Below are 27,435 nucleotides of genomic sequence, written 5' to 3'. Positions count from 1 at the left end.
TAAACTTGCCAGGTTTACCGTTCACCCTAACAGAAGCATGCTGCTCCTGGACTCTTGATATCAATCTTAAAAGCCACTCACTTGCTATTCGTTCCTTTCCCTTCAAGCAGGCTCACCCAAGTGACCTGTTAGATCCTGCCTAATTCCCTCAAAATTAGCCCTGCTCCAGATTAGGACCTGAACCTGTGGGCCTGTCCTATCCTTTTCCATCACTATCTTAAAACTAATAGAAGTATGGTCACTAGAGCCAAAGTACTCCCTGACAGTTACCTGCCCTGCCTTGTTCCCCAAGAGAAAGTCCAATATTGCATCCTCCAGAGTAGGGCCCTCTATACGTTGACTCGGGAAACTTCCCTAGACACGTTTCACAAATTCCACCCCATCCAGGCCCTTAACACTGAGCAGTCCAGTCAATACCAGGGAAATTAAAATCTCCCACTAATACAACCGTTATTCTTACGACTATGAGCAGCTTCTCTACATACCTGCTCCTCAAGTTCCCGCCAACTATTTGGGGGTCTATAACACAGCCCCACTAGAGAGACCATCCCCTTCTTGTTTCTAAGATCTACCCATATAGCCTCACTGGACAATCCCCCAGGAATGCTATCTCTAAGTACTGCTGTTACATCCTCCCTTATCAAAAAGGCAACACCCCCTCCTCACTTACCTGTACCTCTGTAGCATGTATCCTGGAATATTGTGCTGCCAGTCCTGCCCTTCCCTCAGCCATGTTTCTGTTATGGCTATAACATCCCAGTTCTCAGAGCCAATCCACGCTGAGTTCGTCCACCTGACCTGTTAAACCTCGTGCATTGAAATAAATGCAGATTTTCCATTTTGGCCTAGTCTACACAAGACAATGAAGACCATGGACAAAAAGTTCACCTTCAAGTGAAAAGATCCCTTTATTAATATCAAATCTAATCACCTCAAATACAAAGCACATTAATCAGTTTTTCCTCAACATTTGAAGACTATGTGGCCTATATTCTCCAGATTTGGATTTTATGGAAACATCCAATATTGGCATACTGACTCCATCCTTCCTCTATCAGGGAATTTTATTTAAGGAGATTGTCATATTCCAAATGAATACAATTCATAAAAAATTAATTTAACTACTTAAGACAAAAAAGATTTACTAAATACATCGACTGAAAGGCTCACCCTGATAGAAATAGTAGAAGTAGTTTGTTGAAGGACTTCCTTTAACAGCATCGACTGAAAGTTCAGATTCAGCTTGTCCACATTCAGTCTCACCACAGGCTCCTTCTTCCATTTCACAATCACTGACTGGCTCAGGAAGAGTGACCGGTTCATTCAAGGTAGTACAGCACGTAGCAATGACCTCTTCTTGAGGTTCTTCAATAATTTCATCAAATGCAGATGCATAGGCCAATACATGCTATCAGGAAATATTCATACCAGGTCAGATTAGATTTTAAAATAGTACTGAAACTACAAAGGGAGTCTATTTTAAAATTACTTAAAAATGCAGGGATTTTATTTTGTTATGCCTATTATATTGGCTGCTATCAGAAAGTACTAATCATTGTATTCAAATTTCAGGAATAGAGTTAGGACAGGAGTAAAACATTCTGTACACTGGAGACATTAAAAAAGCCAATCTTCATAAACAAATAACCTCATCTTGGATGATTTAGTAGGTTTATCATCCGAGACCCAAACTGGTCAGCAGCATTGCTGACCTGGGTGCCTTTTCCAATTTCACCAATTTGCTGCAGAAAACAAACATAAATGTGGCAATGGAAACATCAGCAGTCACAAAAAGTGATAAAAATCTTGCAAATGGATTCTAAAATTTAAGATTAAAGGCTTAATGTAGAGTATAAATGCAAGGAAGAAATACTAAACAATTATAGATAACTACAGTGTGCCCCCAAGTTATGAAGACGTTGCATTCCTAGAAAGTCCGGATTGTGATTTTTCTGTACTGCGAACTCATTTTCTCCCCACCCCTCCCCTACCCCATTGTTATAAGTAGAGATGCATTCCTACAAGCTTTTTTCTCAACAGTAACATCCCTGCAGGTGCGCAGTCAATAAGGGAATTCTGATTGTATTGTAGTCAGAAGAGAAGCAGCTATTTTAACAAGACACAGATGTTACATTATTTGATAAAGTACCGTTGTACAAGTATCAATGGAAGAGACTGCCTTGTCCATTTCCAAAACAAATCTCTTGCCTCCCACTGAATCAGCAGACTGATTGTTGTTCTTGATAAACTAGTTCCATTCTCTATATACATTTTATTTTTCTCCCCCCACAAATTTCCATAAAAGCAAATTTTTATTCTGCATTTCAAACTCTTTTTCGTATTTATGAATTCTGTAAGGCAGATTTCCATTACCCAAAATGCCATAAAGTGGGGGTACACTGTACTAAGGCCTCCTTGGAGTACAGCATTCAATTCTGAGCAGCCAGAGGAAATTATCTAGCTCTTCTATAGGTGCACAGTAGATAAATGGAAAGACTAGAAAGGAACGAGCTAGTGGTGTGCCGCAAGGGTCGGTGTTGGGGCCTCTCCTTTTTACCTTGTACATCAATGATTTGGATGATGGAATAAATGGTTGTGTGGCTAAGTTTGCGGATGACACCAAGATAAGTGGAGGAGTAGGGAGCATAGAGGAAATAGAAAGAATGCAGAGGGACCTAGACAGTTTAGGAGAATGGGCAAGAAAATGGCAGATGAGATTCAATGTTGAGAAATGTGCAGTTGTACACTTTGGAAGTAGAAATAAGCGGGTAGATTATTATCTAGAAGGAGAGAAGATTGATAGTGCGGTAGTACAAAGGGACTTGGGGGTACTTATACAAGATACCTTAAAAGTTAACCACCAGGTTGGATCGGTGGTTAAGAAAGCGAATGCTATGTTGGCATTCATCTCGAGAGGTATAGTGTATAAAAGTAAGGAAGTGTTGATGAGGCTCTACGGGGCGCTAGTGAGGCCTCATTTGGAATACTGTGCGCAGTTTTGGGCCCCGCATCTTAGGAAGGATGTGCTGACGTTGGAGAGGGTTCAGAGGAGATTTACGAGAATGATTCCAGGAATGAAAGGGCTTAAGTACGATGAGTGTTTGTCGGCTCTTGGACTGTACTCGCTGGAGTACAGAAGGATGAGAGGGGACCTCGTAGCGACATTTAAAATGTTGACAGGTAAGGATAGAGTAGATGTGGCTAGGCTGTTTCCCTTGGTGGGCGTGTCCAGGACCAGAGGGCACAATCTTAGAATTAGAGGGTACAGTTTCAAGACAGAGATGAGGAGAAGTTTCTTTACCCAGAGGGTGGTGAAATTGTGGAACTCCTTGCCACGCACAGCAGTGGAGGCCAGATCAGTGGGGGTGTTCAAGGAGGAGATAGACAGATATCTAAATAGTCAGGGTATCAAGGGATATGGGGATAAGGCTGGCAAATGGGATTAGAATAGTTTTTTTTTCCTCTCTTTTTTTCCCCACCCCATTTCTTTTTCCCTTTTCCTTGGAGCAGACTCGATGGGCCGGATGGCCTGCTTCTGCTCCCTTATCTTGTGATCTTGTGAAGTTAGGAGAATTATTCAACATTTTGAGCAATTCTGGAAAAAAATGCTTTGCACAGGCAAGGGGTTGTCCAACTAAAGGGCACGCATTTAATACAATGGTATAAAAAAAGGAGATGGAAACACCAAAATGTGTGCAGCAATTTACAATCCCAAAGCAAAATTTTAAAAATGCTCAATAGGCTAGGCAACAGCTGCAAAACAAAGACAGTTCACATTAGCTCTTGCTTCACTGATGCAAACTGACTTATTTGCAGCATTGTTATTTTAGCAATTTCCAGCAGCTACAATTTATTGTTTTTGATTTATTTTGATCTGGAACAGTCTTAAAAAGTGTTGGAAGCAGATTTCTTACAGACTTTCTCAATGGAATTTGATATATTCTTGGGAATGAAAAGTGTGCTGAAACACAAGGGAAGAGTATGAGGAGCTGCTATAGACACACTGGGCTAAATAAACTTGTGCTTTTATAATTCAAAGCAGACAGAACACCACCAGTTGCAAATGGAGATGGGAGGACAAGAAAGGGGTTCTCATTATACTAACTCATCCTTTAAAATTACATTGATTAATTCAGAGAAGCATACATTTTGTCTAAAGTCTAGAGAATGGTCTTATAATTTTCTAAGGACAGTGTTTTCAGGGTTGAGAGAAAAGTCCAAGGGGCAATGCATTGGCTTAGTGAATTTTGGAAGAGTATTTATAATTAATCACAACTATACTGAATTAGCATTCTCAGCTACAATTAGACACAAAGGCACACGAACTTGAAGTCTAATCATTTAACCACCATCTTGTAATCTGTGTATGCAGGTACTTGGTGATGGCAGAATATAGTTGGATACAGAAATAGTCTGCCAATCTGCACAAAAGTGCTCAGCAAAATAACGTGTTTGACTAAAAAAGGTGTCTGCTGCACTTTGTGTAAACAAAAATATCTTTGGGGAAAGCAAGGAAAAATACTCGAAGGAAAAATTCCTTCGGTCAATGTGGTGTTCCAATTAGAGTTTTGTTTTTGACAGATGTGTGAAGAATGCTAAAAGACTCATGCTTAGGTACGATATGATGAAACATTCCAGTTTACGTAAACACAGTTAACAACAGCAAATGCACAGTTAAAAATTTCATTATTATTGACATAGAAGATGAAATTAAGATTAGCCTGTAACATTGGTACTAACTTGGTTTTTGTCACTGATGGATCCATTATTTTCGTTCTCTACAACGGTGGCTGAATCAATGATCAATTCCTCAAGTTTGAACATTGTGTCAAGAACTTCCTTCTCTGGAGGTCCCAGCAACTCTTGCTCACGATTCTGCAATTAAAAAAGACATTGAAAAGACTACTAAACTGCTATTCCAAAATCTAGAATACAATATTGCACTTTAGGAGTCTTGATAGTAAAACTAATATTTTAATCACATACTACATTTAACAGAATTCCTGCTACGTTGCAGTAATAGCAGGGTTAAAGAGTGGTGCTAATTACGGTACTTTTCCACAGTAGCATTGTAACTTCTGGATCATTTTCCTTACTAATTTTAATATAGAGAGGGAGATAAAGATCTACAGCAGGGAGAAAACTGCAGCCACAAGAATCAGCTACCTTCACCCATACTATATTGCATTAGATCCTCTCCACCAATTCAAACCAGGGTGAAGAGTAGCAATGGTTTTAAAAATGGCATTGTGAACTTTCCAAGTCCTTAATTCATTCTTGTTATAATGGTTAAGCCAGAGCAACAGTATTACAACAAGGAAAAATCAGGAGGACAGAAAAAAAATCAAGTACAACCAATGCATTTGATTTTTGTAACCCCAACAAAAAGAAACATCTACTGGTTTTGATTTAGCAAACCAAGCCTTACATCTGCAAGATATCATCCACAGCTTATCCTACCTTGACCACCACCAACATCCTACCCACCCACAAGAACTCGAATCTTCTTGCACATTTGGTTTGTTTCCCTACTTCAAAGTCCCAGTTCTCCATCACAGGAGAAAATCCTCATTTACCTTTTGTCCTGGGAACCTTCCCCTAATTTATAGGATCAAATTTCTTATTTTTCCCTCCTCTTCCGCACCACCCCCCTCCCCCCCAATGCCATTTTTCCTACCTCTAAACTTGCAATATTCTCCAACTTCCCTCATGGCCTCAGAACTGCTTTCTCAATTCTACTCCCAGAACACTGTTGACCACCCAACTTGCCATTTAGCCCTGATATTAGCCGATGTTGCTTTTTGTCCTCTTCCAAGTAAACAGGTCGATGTCTGGCTCTTCTGCAATGAGCTACTTGTCTCTAAGCCTTTCCAACAGGAAATTAAGAGCAAAACAAAATACGATACCTAGATGGATAGAACGCGACACTACATAGGTGAAAGCAGCCTGCTCAATTAGCACTTGCACCATCTTAAAAACTCCCTTAGAATTACAAGACATCCTATTAGATGTCAAATATCTCTCTCTGTCCATCCTAACTCTCCACTACTGACCAAATCATCCTCCTCTGAAGCCACTCCCTAGTCAACCAGCACTTAGTAGGTTCCACTCTTATCCATCCAGTAGTCTAAGTAACTAGTGGCTGCTCATTCCACTTCTATTACTACTTCTAGTGACCACCCACATCACCACCCCAAAGGTCAATCCTTGGGTCTTACCCATCTTTCATCTAGAAGATGACCTCCAGCAAAATCTGAAAGCCTGCTTGTCTTCACCTGTGTGCCAATGACATGATGCTCTACTATACGAGTTCTTCTGTTCCATCCAATTTCTAAATTGATCAGATTAATCAGATATTTCATCCACCTAAATATTCAGAAGGCCAGAGCTATTTTCTTTGGTGTCCTTAACCAACCTCTCCCTTGTTACCATTCCATCCTTTAGCTGCCAACAGTCTAAAAAGGAATCAGACTCTTCAACCTTGGAACTCTAACAGACAATTCAGACCACAAGGCCGCATTCTTATTAAAACTGACCATATCCACTGACATTCCACTGCAGACCATACCTCCAGCCAACCCTTTTCATTCTACCCTCTAAATTTTGAATCATCCAAAACATTGCTGTTTATGTTCTAACTTATATTAAGTCCTGTTCTCGAATTAGCCATGCTTATCAACATACATTGGCTGTTAAGTAGCACCTCAATTTTAAATTCCCATCCTCATTTTCAAATTCTTCCCATCTCAGATCTACTCATGCCCCATAATCCTTTGAGATAGCTATACTCTTCTGGCTTCGTGATCATTAGTTTAAAATTGCTCAATGATGGCTGTACTTTCAGCCACCAAGGCTGCAAGTTCTGGAATTCCTTTCCCAAATATCTCTTCTCTAAGATGCTTGACAGAACCATTTTAAGAATAGTTTTCTAGTATAGAAATGGGCCAATGAAGCTCAAGTTAACTGCCACAATACCACCTTGAAGCTCAGTATCAATTTTTTCTGATCTCTAATGAAGTATCTTGGGATATTTTGCTATGAAACATGTATTATATAAGAATACAAATTAGTCTTTGAACACACAGCAGCACAACCTACAAAAATAATTTTGGTACCTTTAATTCTTGCAATGCCAGTTCAATGAAGCAAGATTCAGGTGTACTTTTTTCCTCTTCATACTGTCTCAGTAAAGCTGCTCTCTCCTTTTCTATCACATGCTGCATTACTTGCTGCTTTGTTGCCAGAAGCAGTTTTGAATATTGGCTGTGTTCTTCATCTACTATGTAGTCAAATTAAGTATAATCATGTTTGCAGGGAAGGAAGAATAAATTAAAAAAAACAAGTTCAGTTGAGAATGAAATGTCCATCTAATCACTACAAAAAGTGTAAAGTCCAGTGAACTACTGTGGGGTTGACAAAGAATGAACTCATTTCATTCATCTTGAGATGAAAGCTAATTTGATCTGAAAATCTTTAAAAACTATGAATAGGATCCTTGCATATCACTTTGAGTAGGTGGCGATTCATTAAGATCTTCTAGCGTTTCAGCCTTAATCGCAAGTGGTGGCATGGGGAGACTGGATGCAACCAATCCAATTCCAGGTCAGGTGGAAACTTGGCAGCAGCCTACCTACTGTTAACAGTTCATTGGTAAAGTCACTGTGTTGGTTATCATTATTAGTTGTGTTTTATTTTAAACTATTCATTCTAGTCACACAAGAATGACAATCATACAGAAACTGGGCAAAATAGACAAGTATGTAGCACTTGATTTACTGCAGTAAAACAGTCCTATTGCATTTTGGAGGAGAATGTTAACAAAGTACTATTTTATCAGTGCAGCAAATGTCAATGCAGATATACAAGGCCACCTCCCACAATAGCATCACATGACAACTGGAAATGGAACAAAGCAGTCCCAGTTCCCTTCTGGTTTCTAATATCAGCAAAAATGTAGATAAATTTAATTCCACTATAGGTCATCTGCAAATTTAAAATTATATATTAATGAAATACATGTCAAATCCCCAAACAAACCTGTGTACAGTCAATTTAAGAATTTTCCTTTATGGAAATAGGGCAATTCTAGCCTTAAAGTAACAAGTAAAATTCAAATCTTTTGCTTTTAAAATAGATATCTCCTTATTGCCCATCAGTATATGGCCCACAGCATTCAATTGACCAAATTCAGAATACCAAACCTAAATAAATCCAAAGCTTAAATTATTCTTTAACAGATTTAGAATTCTTACAGTACAGAACACTTCCAATAAAAGTGTTCGCATTTAATTCTGCCCATTATCTTTATGCAACCATTACTTTAGCACTAATGTAATTACTGCAAGCTAATAATGTTATGTTTATGCAGCTCTAAACACCAGTTGATTGGGACATCTGAAACTGTACCCTACAAAACCTTTTCAATCAGCCACAATTTTAAATACATTCTGAACCACCTGCCCTATACTTTTCCCAGGATGGACCCTGAATTAGTGGGTCCTGAAAAGCAATTCTTCCACTAACCTCCCAAATGAATTGGTTCAACTTTCATCCACATAGATTTGGGTAAAGCCATCAGAGAACCTTTCTCCCTGCGCATCAACTGCATGGTTATCGTATCATCCACATTATATTGGTGAGTCTCCATGGCAATCACACTGAAACAAAACAACTCACGTTAACTCTACATGAATCACTAAGGGTTCCATAGATACTATACTGGTCACATCCACAAGGATTAAATCTTTACCCCTGTTACAATGACAAATAGAACTAGGTTTGGAAATAAAATGAGAATGGGTGGCACAAGAGGATTATAGCCACAGCATCAGTATCTCAAGTTAAAGAACATATTAATTTCAGCTCTGTGGGTATAAGATACAGAATGGAAGGCATGTACTCCCTCACTAGGAAATTTGCCATGGCATTATCATACATCTAGATGATTGATTATAAACAGCACTAGCTGGAATCAGGCTACCCAAATCAGCCGGTGACTTATGGACTAAAAAGTCAGAGGTTAAAGAGAGCTAATAGCCTTATCCTGTACAAAGGTAGAGAAATACTCAAGACGGGTTTACTTAGAATCTTGTCACAAAATGTAAGCATTATTAAAAAAAATTGTAGAAGAAAACAAAGTTAATAAATTTCAAACGTAATCAGAATGTTCAGTCACTGAAATTTCAAATACACACACACCAAGTTTCGACATTTCAATCTTTCATCTGAATGACTATTAGGCTGTGTCAAGCCAATAGTGCACTCCTACATAACAGAATTAATGAATTCTTCAAATGACAGTCACCATGTTAATCTAGTAAAGCTCAGATCGAAACAATGCTTTTTTTCTTTGCACAAAATATCGTTGCATGGGGATTTCTTCAAAATTGGTATTCCAATTAAAATTCATCTCATCCTCTCAATTTAAATAATACCACTTGAAAACAAGGTCCTTTGATACAGGCAGAGAAAAAAATCCAAAGTACAGAGAGCAGAGAGTTTATTCTAATATCCTAGTAATTTAAATACTATCTATTTTAATAGCTGTGCACACAAAAGCACCTTTAAGACCAGATTCACCAAGTGAACAACTTCTCAACTTTATCTGCTTGATACAAAGCAGACAATGCACAACTGTTATGTTCTTCACCAGCTGTGCCTTGGCCGTATCTTCCTAGGTTTTGGAAATAGCAATAACAAAAGTCTTAAAAAATCAACTTGAGTTACATGCAAAGAAGCTTGCACAAATGTACTTTTTCAATGCTGCATTATCAACCTCGTAGTATCTACAATCCATTCCATCTCTTTTGATAATGTAAAGGAGTCAAAGTTTGGTGGGGGGAGGGTGAGGGAATGTTTCATCTGCTTAGTATTGTGCTGTTCATAGTAGGTACAAGTTAAACCAGAGGTTATAAGAGATTCAGTGCAATCTCTTCCACTCAAGATTGCTCTGCACATGGCCCGCTTTCTCCCATAAACCACTCAACACTTAAAAATGCAGTCATTTTCAGCAATGGCCTGGGTCTCTCTTCCAAATTAGAGTGCAATAGATAGACTTCTGTATACCACGCATGAAAATAGCCTTTTAAAACTGTACCATGTATTTCAAGATTGCTGCAGTTAAAACTGACAGTTTTAAAATCAGAGAACTGGGCCATAATTTTCTAATATATGCAGTTCTAATCAAGAGAATTCTTCAAGACCAGTTGAGAATATACAAATAGCATTTAAACATATTCTTTTCTCCCAGTGAGGGGAAAAAAGTATGTGCCCAAACAGGTTTAAGAGATTAAGACATTACAACTTTGCAAATGTTATTCAAAAAGTAAAATGCATATCTCATTTGGTTTTCTTCTGACAATAGTATAACGGGGCTTGATTCATTCCTTAATGTAGCACTATCTTTTCAACTAGTAGATATACAATTATATTACCTGAGAGAAACAACTCTCACCTCTTGATTTCCTTTTTATGGACAGCTTCATAACAGATAGGGCATTTGCCCCAGGTCTTTTCACTCAAGGACAGATAGTGAAGAATACATGCCCAACAGTAGATGTGTCCACAACGAGTTATCTTTGCAACAGATGGAGGATATAAACAAATTGGGCACGAGGGGACTTCATGGCTACATATACGCTAAAAGTAAAAGGCACGTGTTAGTAACCAAAGCTCAACAATACATCATTACAGAGCACAGGATCAAAACTGACGGAACAATAACTGGGGATGCATCAACTAGGTAATTAGTAATGGAAATCCGAAATTCCTCCCCTCATCCCAAAAAGACCCATTTATAGAAACGGAGACAAAGTCAATTGACTATCTCAAAACAGAGACCAAATGATTTTGTTATAGTGCCAGGGATGGGCACACAAATTAAGATACAGCTAAACCACGCTCTAGAAACATTAGAACAGGTTTTATTCATCAAAAAGGAAACAGGTCTCACTCATTGTCCTCTCAGAGGCATGTATCCCTCCCAGAAGACATGACCTCCTCTGCAGAACCATTCTCCCCAGAGCACAACAAGAGGACAATCCTGTCCCCCACCCCCCCCAAAAGCCCTGACAGATGTCCCCAGCAACCATCCCCTTCATGTGTCCTTAAATATCCCTCACTCATCACCTCCCTGCCCCTTAAATTCCTGTGAATGTACAAGTTCTAGGCTGCAAAAACATTTAATTCAAATTCAATGTACATGCCAGATCACTGAAATGGTAGAGGCGGCTTTAATGCATATAAACTTAGTGTGCCCTAATGAAAAATACAATACATTTCAGCCAAGAAAAGGATAAGAATTGAAGGGATGGGCATAGTTGCAAATTCAGGATCTGGGACACAAGGAGTGCCAGTCAGTTTAAAAACTCTCAAATTATTTTCTCAATTAAATACATTGGTTTTCACTACAAATTTAAAAGGGCAATTCTTGTTCCTGATTGAAGTACCATGACCACAGGTTCCAAATCTGGTTGTAACAAAGATCTTTCCAAAACTGGGCAAATATTTCAGAATAAAAAAATTCAATGGTAGGTCCATTATCCCCCTCTAAACTAAGCAGGTTCACTGGAAAATTTATTATACTATCATTTAAAGTAAAGAGAATTCAAAGTATTGGAGTATTAAAAACAACAACCAATAATCCAGAAATAGTCCAACACCAAAATCTCAAACCTGCTGGATCAATAGTGCTTTACTTTAGATAAAACAGCAGCAAAGCAGGTTGCTTGGCCTAACTAGTCTGTGCTGATGTTGAGTAGAATATTTGATATTCTACTAAAAATCTTCTCCCAAAATGAGTGGGGAAAGAGTGAGGGATCAAAGGGGTAATCTGTGCATGGAGCAAGAGGACTTGGGCGAGGTCTTAAATGAATACTTGTCACATTCATTTACTACAGAGAAAGACATTATGGTTGCACATTTCAGGGAGAGGAGGGTGAGGATATTCTAGAACAAGTTAATATTGAAAAGGACATCTTAGTGGGCATACAGGTGTACAAATCCCCAAGGCCTGATGATGTATCCCAGGCTGCTACAGGAAACAAGAAGATTCCTGGAGCCCAAACAGATTTTTAAATCTTTTGCTGCCAACAGGTGAAATGCTAAATGACAGCAAATGCGTAACTTTATTCCAGAAGGTCAGCTGAGGCAAGACAGGTAATTATAGGGCAGTTCATGTAATGTCAGTGGTAGGAAATTATTGGGGAAAAAAGACAGATCTTAGGAGAAACAGGATTAAGCTACAATTGGAAAGGCAGGGATTGATCAAGGATAGTCAGCATGGATTTGTTGGTAGGATATCCTGTCTGACTAATTTCATTAAGTTTTTTCTTGCTTTAAAAAAAGACATCTAGTATACCAGTGCCCAAGAAGAGCACGGTGACCTGCCGCAATGACTACCATCCAGTTGCACTTGCATCAACTGTAATGAAGTGCTTTGAGGGGTTGGTCATGGCACAAATCAACTCCTGCCTCAGAGGACCCAGATCTGCTTCAGTTTGCCAACTGCCACAACAGGTCAACAGCAGATGCAATTTCTCTGGCTTTGCACTCTGCTCTGGACCATCTGGACAACAGGAACTCATACATCAGGCTGTTTGTTGACTACATCTCAGCATTCAACACAATCATACTATCCAACCTCATCAAGCTTCAAGACCTGGGCCTCTATACTTCCCTGTGCAACTGGGTACTCAACTTCCTCACTGGCAGACCTCAATTTGTGAGGATTGGTAACCATATCTCCTCCTCACTGACTATCAGCACAGGTACACCTGAAGCCTGCGTGCTTAGCCCCCTGCTCTACTCTATACATTCATGATTTTGTAGCTAAGCACAGCTCCAATGCCATATAAACTTGTCAACAACACCACTGTTCTTGGACAAATCACAGGTAGAGATGAATCAGTATACAGGAGCGAGATAGGACACCAGGTTGAATGGTGCAGCAACAACAACAACCTCTTACTCAATGTCAGTAAAACTAGAGCTGATTGTCGACTTCAGGAAGGGGAAGGCAGTGAACATGGGCCTGTCTACATTGGGAGAAAGTGGTGGAGAGAGTCAGCAGCTTTAAATTCCTGGGCGTTAACATATCAGATGATCTGTCCTGAGCCCAGCACATAGATGCAATCACAAGGAAGTCTTTACTTTCTTAGGTGGTTAAGGAGGCTCAGCTTGTCAGCAAACACTAACAAACATCTACAGATGAACTATAAAAACTATCCTGACTGGTTGCATCATGATCTGATATGGCAATTTGAATATGCAGGAATGCAAGAAGCTGCAGAGAGTAGTGTACTCAGCCATCACATACTGATGGCTGAGAGTAGTGTACTCACACATCACAGGGACGTCCCTCCCCACCTCAAGGCGGCAACATCCAAAGATCCCCACCATCTGGGCCATGCCATCTTCTTGTAACTACCATCAGGCAGGAGGTACAGAAGCCTGAAGTTCCATGTCACCAGGTTCAAGAACTGCTACTTCCCTTCAATCATTTGGTTCTAGAACCATCTAGCACAACCTTAATCACTACAACACCACAACCACTTTGATTGCCAACTTGCCTTGGATCACTAAGTCATTAAAATTGACTTTTTTGTTCTAATTGTGTTCTTTCTTGTAAAAAAAAATTTGGTACAATTTATGTTTAATTTGTGTTTTTCTTGTGAATGCTGCTTATATGATGCCATGTGCCTGTGATGCAGCTGCAAGTTCTTCATTGCACCTGTGCATGTACTTGTGCAAACGACAATAAACTTGACTGACTTTGAGGAGGTAAATATAATGGAGAGGGCAGTGCAGTTTGTTTACATGGACTTCAGAGGCTTTTGACAAGGTCCCACATGGAAGGCTGGTCCAAAAGGTTTGCACCCATTGGATCCAAGTTAAGATGGCAAAATGGATCCAAAATTGGCTTGGTAATAAGAGGCGGAGGGTGATGGTGGACCATTGCTATTACAATTGAAACCCTGTAACCAGCAGTGTACCATAGAGATCAATGCTGGTACTCTTGCTATTTGATATATACATTAAAAATTTGGATGCAAATACAGGAGGTATGATTAGTAAGTTTGCAGATGACACTAAAATGAGTGGTGTTCTGGATAGTGAAGAGGGTAGTCTTAGAATAGGCTATGGAATTATATTGGTAAATTGAGCAGGACAGTGGCTGATGGAATTTAATCCCAGTAAGTGTGAGCTGATGCATTTTTTTTGGTGGTGGGGGGGGGGGCGCTCTAATAAAACTTGGATATATACCATAAATTGTAGAGCCATAGGAACAAAGGGACCTTGGTGTACAAATGTAAAGATCCCTGCATAGAGCAGCACTGGTAAAGGCAGCATACGGTTGCTTGCCTTCAGTAGTTGGGGCACTAAGTACAGAGCAGGGAGGTCTTGATCTTGGATTTAAAAACAGGAGCTATCAATGAGAGAAAAAGCCAGCAAGTCTAACTCGGTAATAGGGAAAGTACTGGAACAAATTCTGGAGGGACTGGATTAATATACACTTGGAAAGGCAGGGGTTGATCAGGATTTGTCAGCACAGCTTTGTCGATGGGAAATCCTGTCTAATGTAATCAAGTCTTTTGAAGTAACAAAATACACAGGTAACAGCAGTGCAATTGATGTAGTCTACATGGACTTCAGTAAGGCCTTGACAAGAATCTGGTCTAAAAGTTTACAGCCCATGAGATCCAAGGCAAGTTAGCAAACTGGATCCAAAATTGGCTTGCAATGGGAGGCAGAGGGCAATGGTGGAGGGTTGCCATTATGATTGGAGGCCTGTGACCAGTAGTGTATCACAGGGATTGATGTTGAGACCCTTTGTTTGTTAAATACATTAATGACTTAGATGTGAATGTAGGATGTATGATTTGTAAGTTTGCAAATGACAAAAATTAGCCCTATTATCAATAGTGAAGAGGGTAGTCTTAGGCTACAGAATGACATTGATCAGCTAGTAAACTGGGGGGGAGAAACAAAATGAAAGATTTAAGTGTGAAGTGATGCACCTTGGAAGGTAGGAGTACATCATGAATGCTAGGTCCCTAGGGTGTACTGAGGAACAGAGGGATCATTGTGTACAAGTCCATAGATCCTTGAAAGTGGCAGAACAGCACACAAGTTGAAGTTAGCATTCAGGCCTTCATTAACCAAAGCACAGAGTACAAGATCATGGAAGTCACGGTACAACTTTTTAAAACTTTGGTTAGGCCACAGCTGGAACAGTACAAGCAGTTCTGCTCATTACACCAAAGGACATAATTGCACTGAAGCATGCACAGAAAAGATTTATCAGGTGTTGCATGGGATAGAATGTTTCAATTACGAGGAGAGACTGGATAGACTGGGTTTGTATCCCTCAGCAGAAGAAGCCAAGGGGGAACCTGACAGAGAAGTACAAAATTATGAGGGGCATAGATAAGGTGGATAGTGAGGACCTTTTCCCTCTAACAGAGCCATCTAAAACCAGAGGGCATAGGTTTAAAGTGATGAGTAAAAGGATTCAAGGGAATCAGGAGCTTTTTTTTTCACCTAGGTGGTTACATCCTGGGACAAACTGCCTGAGGTGAAGGTGGGTCCTCTTACAACGTTTAAAAAAAGTACTTGGATGAACACTTGAATCATCCAGATATAGAAGGCGACAGACCAAGGACTGATAAATGGGATTAATATAGATGGGTACTTGGTCTGCATGGACATGATGGGCCGAAGGGCTTGTTTCTGGGCTATACAACTCCACAACTATTTTATCCAGTTCATTTCAGGTTTTCAGGAATATCATCAATTCTGTTTGCTCTTGAAAGGAAACTAGGCAAGTATATGAAAGCATCCAATGAAACATGTTTCACTGTAATGGAAAACTATCTTGCTATGGATTACACACTAAATAGCAATTTAGAACCGAGGAGTGCAAGTTGCACTGAAAACTGCATGTGAATATGAAGAGTCAGAATCCTTAATGGATAGAGTTCTCTGAATCATTGGCAGAACATCATGTTTACAGAGACTGCAAAGTCAACTGAAAAAGAGAACTTCCAAAGCATCCTAAACAGTTTCAAAAGCTTTTGACAGTGAAATTAGATTTGTATTCTGGGGTGGACCCATTTTTTGTTTTGCAATCCACCAAGGGATACTGAGAACAAACCATCCTTACTATCCCAAATACAAAAATACTTACCACCTGCTGTACAAAGTCCCAGTTCACCAATGTATCTGGGTCAGCAAAGTGAATACTGTAGTCCTGCTCTTCAGAAACCACAAACTGACAGCTTGAATAGAAAAGATGGGCAGTTAGCCAACAAAACCCATTAACTTAAATTAAAAACTTTAGAATAGATATTTAACATTTGCAATCCTTTTACTATTCTTAATCCCTGATGTCTTATGTGCCAAACACACTATTGAGGTACATAGACAGATCTTAATAGATCAGCAATACAAAGTAACAATTATTTGAAAGGAACAATACAGAGATTCATCCAACTTGCCTTCATGAATTCTGCACATATCTACAAAAAACTCTTGGGAACAAATATCCAGCATATTTTCATAAAATCAAATGTACAGCACAGAAACAAACCCTTTCTGCCAAATTTGTCCATGCCAACCATGATACCCATCGATGTTAATCCCACTTGCCCATATTAGCCCCATTTCCCTCTATGCATACTGTTTCAGAAAACCCTCTTGAATTCATTTTACATATTTCTCCCCATGCAAGCCCCTTGAACTACGCAATTCCAGTCAATAATGGGGAAAGTTAAAATCTCCTACCCCACAACCCTATTGCTTTTTACACTCTTCTGCAATTTACCTACATATGTTTTTCCAAATACCGCTATGGACTTTAAAAAACTAAAGCTGTATCAAAGCAAACAATTTCAAATTTTATTCACACAAAACAGTTAGAAAATAAACATGCCTTCCAATCCTACTTATCAACATCACTTAAAACAAGGAAGGCACCTTTGTGAACATCGGCAATATTCAACACCTTTTTACTTTCAGTCAAAAAAACAGCTGGTGGGGAAAATGGAATGCTTTGGCCCAAAGTGTGCCATGTATATCAGTGAGTGTATTGAGTTTTAATCTACTAAATTTAAATTCATAAGATCAGTGCCAAATGCAAGAAACAGTTTTCAATTGCTGGCACAACTGATAAACAAAATTGAGCAGTTAAAAAAACTCTGTCAAAATAAAGAGCCACGTTGACATTCGTTGCTAAATATCCTGAAAATCAGTCCATTTGAAATCTGTACACCACTATTCAAATCAAAGTGAACAATTCAAGTCACTGAATTCATGTCACTTTACTTACTTGGCCTGCAGAAACTGCTCCTTGTTGAATGGCTTATGCTTATGTCCCCACTTGTTTCTTTTACCCCAGTGTCCATGAGAACTGCCATCATAATGTGACCCTGACTGTCCACGAGGTTCAAATGTAAAATTTAACAAGTGGTTTAGGCTTATCTTCTTAGGACCAGTAAACTGGGCAGGGCTGAACTCTGCCCGTTGCACCTCTGCTACCTGCAGATAGAAGAAAAGCAACCCATTAATTTCCAATAAATTGCTCTTCCTTACTTGATCAGTTATTGTGTGCTGCTTTAGGTTCAATAAATCTTGCACTATAGTTCAGACTTGAGCTTGAAATCTTTCCTCTTTGGGGTTAGGGTAAAATGCCAACTCAAAAGGAAGTTAAGATTTTGTTTTGCTAACAGATCTCAGAAATATTAACTACTCTCTGCACTGCATCATGCTTCTTTATTAATTAAAGATAACTGAGAACATTCAATCTCACCTCTTCCCGTCTACCACCATTACCAGAAGTGCTAAAGGATTTGTTGGCACCACGTGCAGGGGGTCTCTTGTCAAAAGCTTTGCTTTTCTGTGGAATGGAGCGGCGGGTCTGGTTGGATACATTCTCATTCTTGGGAAAAGCTGGGTCTCGTTTTCTGTTGTAGCGTCTTGATCCATTTCCACATTTACCATCTGAAAAAATTTAAAAAGGTTGTTCATTTTTATTCTCATGGATACAACCTTCAACCTGACTGAGAAATCCATGAATCTTGCTAAACAAGCAAATTGCTCAAAATATTTTGGTGCAATTAAAAAAAACTACTTATGAAGCTACTTAACTGCCCAAATTTTACATGCAGACATTGCCTGCACCTGTATTCCTAAAGAATATTAAGGATGCCTACAAAAGCAGTGATAAAAGATGTCTATCCTGCAGCACTGTGCTGAGAGTGAAACTCATTCTTCAAATTGCTGAATCACGTTCAAGAAACAATAAATCACCAACACCTGCAGAAAATATCATGACATGTTTCATTATAAAGCTAATGAGGAGAATGGGACAGTTTTTAAAAACCAGAAGTAATCGTCAAAGAGGAGTAATGGATAGCTAATATCATTATCAGGTTTACTTACCAGAGGTATACATCCATTTTAGCAATTAAGAATACAATGGAAACAAGGGTTTCCAAATAGATTGTGGAAAAAAAAAGGGAAAGATCTACACTATATTTAATGTATCCATGGTTAGCTGAATAGCAGTTTCAACAGAATGCATTCAGATTCTTCAAACAGTTCATATTACCTGGTCATGATTTCTTGCAAATGCACAGCCAGTAGTTGGGGTAAGAATGCAGTCAGGAGAACTAATGTGCAAGTTGGCCTGAAACCATGACCATCAGCAATGGTGCAGTTCCTGTGGAGCAGGGGATGGAGAAGGAGTGGAATTGAGGGATATTTGTAGGTCTATAAATTGGGAGAAATTTAGGAACCGATAACTAAAAACTTGATTGACGGACAAAATGAGAGCATACTAGCAAGAAATGTGAAATCAGTTTGAAGGATCTCTAAGTACTTAAAAATAGACAGGGAAGTTAAAACTTGGGAACAAGGAAATGATAAATATTATGTCTATCTTAACAGAAGATAAAAATTTACCAATAATAGCAGACAATCAGGAGGCAAAAGAGGAACTTAAACAGCAGAAGTAGGCAAAGTAATGGAAATAAAGACCGAAAAATCCACATCTTAGTGTTACTTAAAGAGATTGCTGCCAAAATACTAGGTGCATTGTTAATCAATTCAGTTTCAGGATTCCTGAAAGATCCTAACAGATTAAAAAAACAGCAAATGTAACACTTATTTGAGAGGGACAAAGAAAGAAGGGACCCAACAGTTTACTGGCCTAACAGACTCCCTGAAAATGCTAGCATTTATTCTTGAGCAATCTGCTGGACAATGAGAACAGTAATAAAATTAAGGAAAGTTCAGATGTTTTTAAGAAAAGGGAATGTTTGGCAAATTAAGAGCTTTTTCTGGTTATAACCAGTAGGGTAAATAAAAGGAATCAATGGTTGTGATGAATTTGGAATTCCAAGGGATTTCTACAATTTCACATGACATAGAAAGAGGCCATATTGCCCACTGAGTCTGTGCCAGCTCAGAGCAATGCCATTCTTCAAGTATTCTCCATATATTACCATCAACTCCTCAAAATCTTACCAACCACTGACATACTACAGGCTATTTAAAGTGGCTGATTGACCTAGCAACCTGTGTGACTGGAATATGGGAAGAAACCCATGCAACCCAGAGAGAACATGCAAATTCCACCAAACAACACTAAAAACCAAGCTTGAACCCAGGATACTGGTGCTGTGAAGCAGCAGCTCTACTAGCTGTGCCATTATTCCATCCCAATGTGATGCCACAAAAGGACCTGTGGGATTGAATGTATTAGCATCAATGGACATTTTGTTAACTGACAGAAAACAAGTGGTAAATGGGTCACTTTCAGGTTGGCAATCTGTAATGCGTACACAAATTAGTGTTGGGGCATCAGCTATTAATGCCTTTCAGGGACCAAGCGTTATGTACCCTCACTGGGAAAAAAGGTGGATAGGAAAGCAAGTTGTGACGGAACAGTCTTCATAAGATATAGATAAGTCAAGTAGCAACTTTAGGATAATGAGAGAAATGCAAAGTTGCCCACTTGGTAGGAAGAGCAGTAGAACATATTACTTACATGGTGTGAGACTATTAAATGTTTGAAGACCCAGGGTCCTCAAACTTGTATAAAAAATGTTGCCATGGGAGTCTACCATGCAATTGGAAAAGCAAATTAAATGTTGGCCTTTAATGCAAGATGGAGTACAAAAGTAGAGAAGATCCCCTGCAACTGCACCAGGTTTTAGGGATGCCAGAGGTGAAGTGATGCATACAAGTTTCAGTCTCCAAGGATAAATTAGCCTTGGAGATAATGCAGCAAACGCACACTAGACTGATTCCTGAGAATAAGGCCACAGGATATAGGAGCAGAATTAGGCCATTCAGTGCACGAGTCTACTCTGCCATTCAATCATGGCTGATTTTTCTCAACCCCATTCTCCAGCCTTCTCCCCATAACCCTTAATCCCCTTACTAATCAAGAACCCATCAATCTCCATCTTAAATACACCCAATGACTTGGTCTTCACAGCCCTCCATGGCAACGAATTCCACAGATTCACCACCCTTTGGCTGAAGAAATTCCTCCATCTCAGTTCTAAAGGGATGCCCCTTTATGCTGTGCCCTCAGATCCTAGGCTCTCCTACTAATAGAAACATTCTCTTCCACATCCACTCTATCCAGGCCTTTCAGTATTCAGGTGGGTTTCAATGAGATCCCCACTCATCCTTCTGAACTCCATCGAGTACAGGCCCAGAGCTGTCAAGTGCTTCTCATACGTTAAGCCTTTCATTCCCAGGATCATTCTTGTGAACCTCCTCTGGACCCTCTCCAGGGCCAAGCACATCTTTCCTTGGAATACGGGGCCCAAAACTGCTCACAATATTCCAAATGTGGTCTAACCAACACCTTACAAAGCTTCAACGGTACATCTTGGTTTTTATATTTTAATCCTCTCAAAATGAATGCTAACATTGTATTTGCCTTCCTTATTATCAACTCAACCTGCAAGTTAATCTTAAGGGAATCCTGAACTAGGCCTCCCAAGTCCCTCTGCAGATCCAATTTCTGAATTCTCTCCTCATTTGGAAAATAGTCTACACCTTTATTCTTCCTACCAAAGTGCAAAACCTTACCCTTCCTCATACCGTATTCCAACTGCCACTTCTTTATCCACCCTCCTCACTTGTCCAAGTCCTTCTGCAGACTCCCTGCCTCCGCAACATTACCTGTCCCTCCATCTACGTTGATCATCTGCAAACCTGGCCACAATGCCATCAGTTCCTTCATCCCGATCATGAATGTACAAAGTGAAAAGTTGTAGTCCCAACACTGACCCCTGCAGAACTCCACTAGTTACTGGGAGCCATCCCAAAAAGGACTACTCTGCCTCTTGCCAGTCTGCCAATCTTCTATCCATGCTGGCACCTTGCCTCTAACACCATGGGCTCTTACCTTGTTTAGCAGCCTCATGTGCAGCACCTTGTCAAAGGCCTTCTGAAAATCCAAGTAAATAATGTCCACTGACTCTTTTGTCTAACCTGCTTGTTACCTCCCCAAAGAATTCTAACAGATGTGTCAGGCAAGATCTCCCCTTAATGAAACCGGGCCAACCTCACCCTACTTCCAAGCACTCCGAAATGTCCTCCTTAATAACGGACTCTAAAATCTTACTAGCCACTGAGGTCAGGCTAACTGGCCTATAATTTCCTCCCTCCCTTCTTAAATAGGGGTGTTATATTTGCAATTTTCCAGTCCTCTGGGACCCTTCCCGACTCCAGTGAAGCTTGAAAGATCATTAGAAGTGCCTCCACATCTCTTCAGCTATCTCCTTCAGAACTCTGGGGGTAGTCCATCTGGTCCAGGCGATTTATCCAGCTTCAGGCCTTTTAGCTTCCCCAGCACCTTCTCCTTAGTAACGGCCAAAGCTCTCACCTCTGCCCCGACTCACTTGAATTTCTGACATGTTACTCATGTCTTCAACTGTGAACACTGACGCAAAATACCTAATCAGTTCCTCTGCCATTTCTTTGTTCCCAATTACTACTTCTCCAGCGTGGTCCAATGTCCACTCTTACCTCTCTCACCTCTCTCACCTTTAATGCATCTTTAAAAACAAAACACATTGGCCATCTCTATTATTGGCTAGTTTACACTCATTTCATATCTTTCCTCCCCCACCCCCCCCCCAAATTGCTTTTGTTTTGGTTGTCCTCTTGTTGGTTTTTAAAGGCTTCCTACTAACCTTTGCCATATTGTATGCTTCCTTTTACTTTTATACTGTCCCTGACTTCCTTTGTCAGCCATGGTTGCCTCATCCTCCCCTTAGTATGCTTCTCCCTTGGAAATGAAGAGGTTGCCTTTAGACAAAGATTGAGCAGACTGGGCCAAAATTCACTGGAGTTTGGAAGACTGAGAAGTGATCTTATTAAGATAAACAAAATGCTTAAAGGGCTTAGCAGGTAGATGCTGCAAGGATAATTCCTCTCATAGATATCTAGAACTAGGAAGCAAAAATCTCATGATAGGCATCAAGCACTTCGAAGTATTGAGAATTATCAGAATTCTCTACCTCACAAGTAACCTTCAATAATTTTGGGTTTGATGAAATATAATAACTCAGGATAGAAAGTTTCGTTTCAAATAGCAACAGGAATTGCAAAATTGAAATTATTCATAATATTGATTGGTCACAAATGCAGTGATGGTGAATCTTGGCCCTAATGATTGAAAATATCCTATTTATGGTAATAGGATGCTTAATTTTTCCACACATTAAAGGTCAATGGCATCTTCTTCCACCCCATGCAAGTAGTACTGTAGCTTTGCTCCCACATATGCAAATAGATAAACAGAGGAAGAAATTGTACATACTAGGTATATATTGCACGTACTGGAAAAAAAATACAGAAAATGCTGGAAGTACTCAGTAAAGCCAATATCTATGGAGAACCTAGCAGTAGCTGAGATTTTCTGCCAACACCAAGCCTTGCATGCTTGCTAATGACCTATAAAAAATGGCCCAAATTTACATTGGACAGATTGCCAACATCAGCCTGCTGTGCAGGACTGACCAATACTCTATAGCAAAGGCCACGCATGGCAGGAAGGTCACTTGCACAAATCCTGTCATGCGGCACCCCCACGAGGAAACTCCAATAGTTCCCCAGAGAACTGAGGCATTTATATCCAACCTAACATATTAGGTCAATGACTTTTCATCAAAATTGGAAAAAAGTTAAGATACACAACTGATTTTAGGCAAACAGCAGCAGGGAAGGGGAATGAAGAGAGAATAGGAAATAAAAAGGAAACTTTTATGATAGCAATGTTTAAGAGGCAGTCAGGTACATGAACAGACAGGGAATGGAGGAATATGGACCACGTGCTGGTAGATGAGATTAGTTTAGGTTAATGTGGATATTGTTGAAGGGCCTGTTCCAGTGTTGAACTGTTCTTCATTCTGCATTAGAGTAAAAGGCAGGACATTACATGACAAAAGGGACGATGGCACAAAGTAAAAGACGGAACTAATGATTGTGTAAGTGGCAGTAAAATTACTTTTTGTAATCATTGCTGAATCATCCTGGTTGAATCCCAAAGATTGCAAACTGCCTTGTCAAAAGATGGTCTTATTCCCGTTTTTGTTGATTATTACAGCGTAGGAAGCCAAGGATTGTCAGAGTGGGGTGGAGAACCAGGTGACCAGAAGCTTAGAGTCATACTTGCAATCTGCAGAGGTATTCCACAAAGCTGTCATGCATTCTGCATTAAATCTCTCTAAGGATTCATATACATTATAAGAATAAAAATTGTTGGATCTGCAAGGACAAAATTAACCTTTCAGGTCAATGACCTTTCATCAGATTTAGGATAAGTTAGAAAGGAACAGTGGAGAGAACAATAGATATGCATGTGAAAAAGTGGACAAAAAGAATGACAAATGGTGGTAGTACTAGGGTGGAGGGGGCTTGCTGGTCACAGATTTGTGACAGGACCAATGTAGAGGAAACCACTAGTGAACATTGATTGCAGTATAGATTAGAAGAAATGTAAGTAAATTATTGCTTCATTTGGAGGGACTGTTGAGTGCCTGGTGGTGGAAAGGGAAGAGATGAAAAGGGAAGTGTTGCATGTCCTGAGACTGTATGGGAGAGTACAGCAAGAAAGGAGCGGTTGGTGGGGACAGAAGAGCAGACCAGGGAGTCATGAAGGAAATGGTTCTTTTAAAAAGGTACAAAGGAGAGACAAATATACAAACCCCCCCCCCCCCACAGCTACTACTGAAATTTCCTCCCAACCTCTCCCCTGCAAGAACTCCATTTCTCCCAGCTCATCCATTATTTGGAGACCTGCTTATTTTCATGGCAAAATTTTCCACAGTACTCAGATTTCTTTCTTCCATGGTTACCCCTCCAACATGGTTGACAGAGCCCTTGACCGCACCTCCCCTATTTTCCACAATTCTGTTTGTATCCCCTCCCCTCCTGAATGAAAGTAAGTATACAGCTTCCCTGTTCCTCACTTTCCACCCACCACTCCACATTCAACAGGTCATCTTTTGGAATTTCTGCTTGCTTCAATGAGATTCCCACCACCAGACACTTCCCCTCCTAAAATTAAGGACAACTCCCTAGTCTACTTCCAATCATTGCCCTTCTCATCACACTTTCCCATGCAACCAAAGGAGATTTATCAACAGTCCATTAACCTCTTCCCCTCCCACCACCCTGAGACCCAGCAGACCTTCCAAGTGAGGCAATGATTCACTTACACATCTTCCAATCTAGTAAACTGCATTCCATGTTCATTGTGTTCTCCTTCACATCAGAACCAAAAGCAGTTTGGGTGACCACTTTGCAGAGCACCCGAACTCAATCAGCAGGAGCAACTAGAGTTCCCTGTTGCTTTCCATTTTTCTCAACCCACTCTGACCAATCTGTCATCACATCGAACTTGAAACATAATACAACTCATTTGGGCATGGGCAGCCTTTTATACTTGATATTAAATCCTACCATTTCAGATAACTCACCATTTCTGTCAGAACTTACTAGTTCTACTGCAGATCATTGATCTGTAATATTGGCTTGGATTTTCCTATCAGCACAGCTTAACCTGTTGGGCACATCCTGCAGCCCTGCATTTCAAAACTGTGTTCCTGCTGTCTAACTACCCTCACTTTATATCTTTTAATTTTCTCTCTGCCCTGTTAACTAGCCACTGGATTATTTCTATGACTTTTTCCCATGGTAACCCTGGCCTCACTTTAACCATCTCTCTCCCACTTACTCTGCAATTTAAAACGAGTTGGTTTTCTCTTTCTCAGTTGTGAAAAAAAGTATTCAACCTGAAATATTGACTGTTTCTGTTTCCACAGATGCTGCTTGACCTGAGTATTTCCAGCATTTGTTTTTATTTCTGATTTCCATAACCTACAGGTTTTTTTGCATGACCTTGGACAAGAATTGGGCATTTCTAAAATACTGGAAAAGTTAGTCTGTGAAATTGTTAAGTTTAATGTTGAGTCTCGAGGATCATACCAAGTCATTAGATGAGATGCAGTTCCTTGACTTCATGTTGGGCTTCAATGAAACAATGCAAGAGACCAAAGACAGGGTCAAATTTGCAAGTGGGACGGAGAATTTGTGACAGACAACCAAAAGCTCACAGTGACAAGTGCAAACTCAGATGGTCTGCCAAGTAGTCATCCAATCCATGTTTACATGTTCCAATCCAGTAAAACAGCTTCTTAGTTTCCTAATGGATTACTTTCCAAAACCATCAATCTTACCGTTGGTCAAGATTTAAAGGTAAATTATAAGCTTAATATTTAAACCCCCCCCCCCCAAAATTAAAACCTTGATAGTTAATCATTAGTGCCTTGGGTCGATTAGACCTTTCAAAAAAAACACAAATTCAGTCCAAATAACTTTATTCAAAAACATACGAGATGCAGCAATCAAACAAAACCTGCTCGAACATACAAGAGTCCCGCCAAGTAATACATTCTAAACTATATGAACTGTGGATATGAAACTGATAGATAAACAACCATCGAGACAGCTAGCAGAACTCCCTGCTCATCATCGAGGATGTTTGGTGTTCACTCAAGAGCTTCAATTTAACTTCTCGTTTAAAAGCAGCCTGAAAGCGAGCGCTCCCTTTGTGCGACACCAGAGGGTAAGCCGAGACCCTACACTCAAGTGTCGGCAGTGGCCTTTGAAACCACAACCTTCTGAATCAGGGGCCTCCACAAACAATGGAGACAGGGGAGACTACACTTGCTGGAATATGGAGCACCAACAATCCGCTGGAAGAACTCAGCGGGTCGAGCAGCATCGGTGGGAGGAAAGGAACTGTTGACGTTTCGGGGACGAAACCCTGCATCAGGACTCAAACGTCGACAAGTCCTCTCCTCCCACAGAGGCGGCTCGACCCGCTGAGTTCCTCCAGCAGATTGCCTCCACGAACAATCCTGGCGAGAGGTGGCGGCGCGGCGACGGGTGCGTCCTTTAACACCCGCCGGCCACAATGTAAACATTGCCTGCGCTGGGAGGGAGCGGCCTGGGCGCTCCTACCTTGTTTGGCTTTACTGTCCGAGGGCGGCGCCTTGGTGGGCCCTGCCGAAGCGGATCGCGCAGACTTCTTTTCCATATCTGGATTTTCCAGCATCGGCTTCCGACAGCTCAATGGGAACGACGTGGCTGGTTGTGCCAACCGGTTTTCCACAGGGCATCGCGTAACTGGGCCTGACTTTAATCTGCATCATGGCGACCTCTGCATCGTGACCAGTCTGAAAATGGCGAAGGTAAAACAGGAGCGGAGCCGAGATACAAACGGAGCGGACGGTGGGGTGGGGGACGGACTTGGCTCGAAGCAAGCCCTTTGAGGTGAGTGCAAGGGGTCCAGCTGCGTCAGTTGACCCCCACCCCGCGCTCCTGCAGCGGCGTCAGTGAGTCAGGCCGCGGTCCCTCCGACACCAGCACCAGCCTCTCAGCAACGGCGACGGGTCGCCACAAGCGCCGCGGACCCGGATGGACACCCTTTTATAGACGTTGGGAGGCCCGCGCCTGCGCCCTTGCGCCACCGTGCCGGGGCACGTTGGGAAATGTAGTCTTTCGCGGTGTCCCTCCCGGCTTGGGCGCCCTATACCCAGCCTATTGCCGACAGCTCTCCTTGTTCATGTGCTGCTTGTCACAGCCACCTCCTACCTACGCTGATTGCAATATATTATGTAAAATATTTGCTGCAAATAGTGTGTAAACCAAGGACTAGAGATAGTATTATTACCATGGCTAACATAAAATTGTACTCTTGGTTAGTATGTATTGTCATAGTTAATTATCTTTTTCTTTCCGTATTAAACAAAATACATAGCAAGTCCTGATCCAGGGTTTGCACCCGAAAATATCGACAACTTCTCCCCCCCCCCCCCCCCCCCCCCCCCCCCCCCCCCCCCCCCC

The 27,435-nt window shown here is 40.7% G+C and overlaps 1 protein-coding gene across 6 annotated transcripts in view; it reads right to left on the bottom strand.

Moving 5' to 3' along the window:
* Positions 1-27,001, bottom strand: part of rnf10 (ring finger protein 10) — a 41,754-nt gene extending 14,753 nt beyond the window's left edge. For 3 of the 6 annotated variants that reach the window (XM_052031863.1, XM_052031866.1, XM_052031867.1), the window contains exons 1-9: positions 26,551-27,001; positions 17,807-17,997; positions 17,327-17,535; positions 16,187-16,277; positions 10,454-10,638; positions 8,524-8,657; positions 7,116-7,279; positions 4,741-4,875; positions 1,171-1,408 (exon numbers count right to left, since the gene is read on the bottom strand). In XM_052031863.1, coding sequence (XP_051887823.1) covers positions 1,171-1,408; positions 4,741-4,875; positions 7,116-7,279; positions 8,524-8,657; positions 10,454-10,638; positions 16,187-16,277; positions 17,327-17,535; positions 17,807-17,997; positions 26,551-26,644 — 1,441 coding nt within the window. In that variant the 5' untranslated portion in view covers positions 26,645-27,001. The remainder of the gene's footprint in view (positions 1-1,170; positions 1,409-4,740; positions 4,876-7,115; positions 7,280-8,523; positions 8,658-10,453; positions 10,639-16,186; positions 16,278-17,326; positions 17,536-17,806; positions 17,998-26,550) is intronic. The other 3 variants (XM_052031865.1, XM_052031868.1, XM_052031869.1) reach the window with 1 other exon arrangement.
* Positions 27,002-27,435: the final 434 nt, after the last annotated feature.

The sequence above is a fragment of the Pristis pectinata genome, chromosome 17, assembly GCF_009764475.1.
Source record: "Pristis pectinata isolate sPriPec2 chromosome 17, sPriPec2.1.pri, whole genome shotgun sequence".
NCBI classification, from domain to species: domain Eukaryota; kingdom Metazoa; phylum Chordata; class Chondrichthyes; order Rhinopristiformes; family Pristidae; genus Pristis; species Pristis pectinata.
This window is presented reverse-complemented; position numbering and strand designations above follow the sequence as displayed.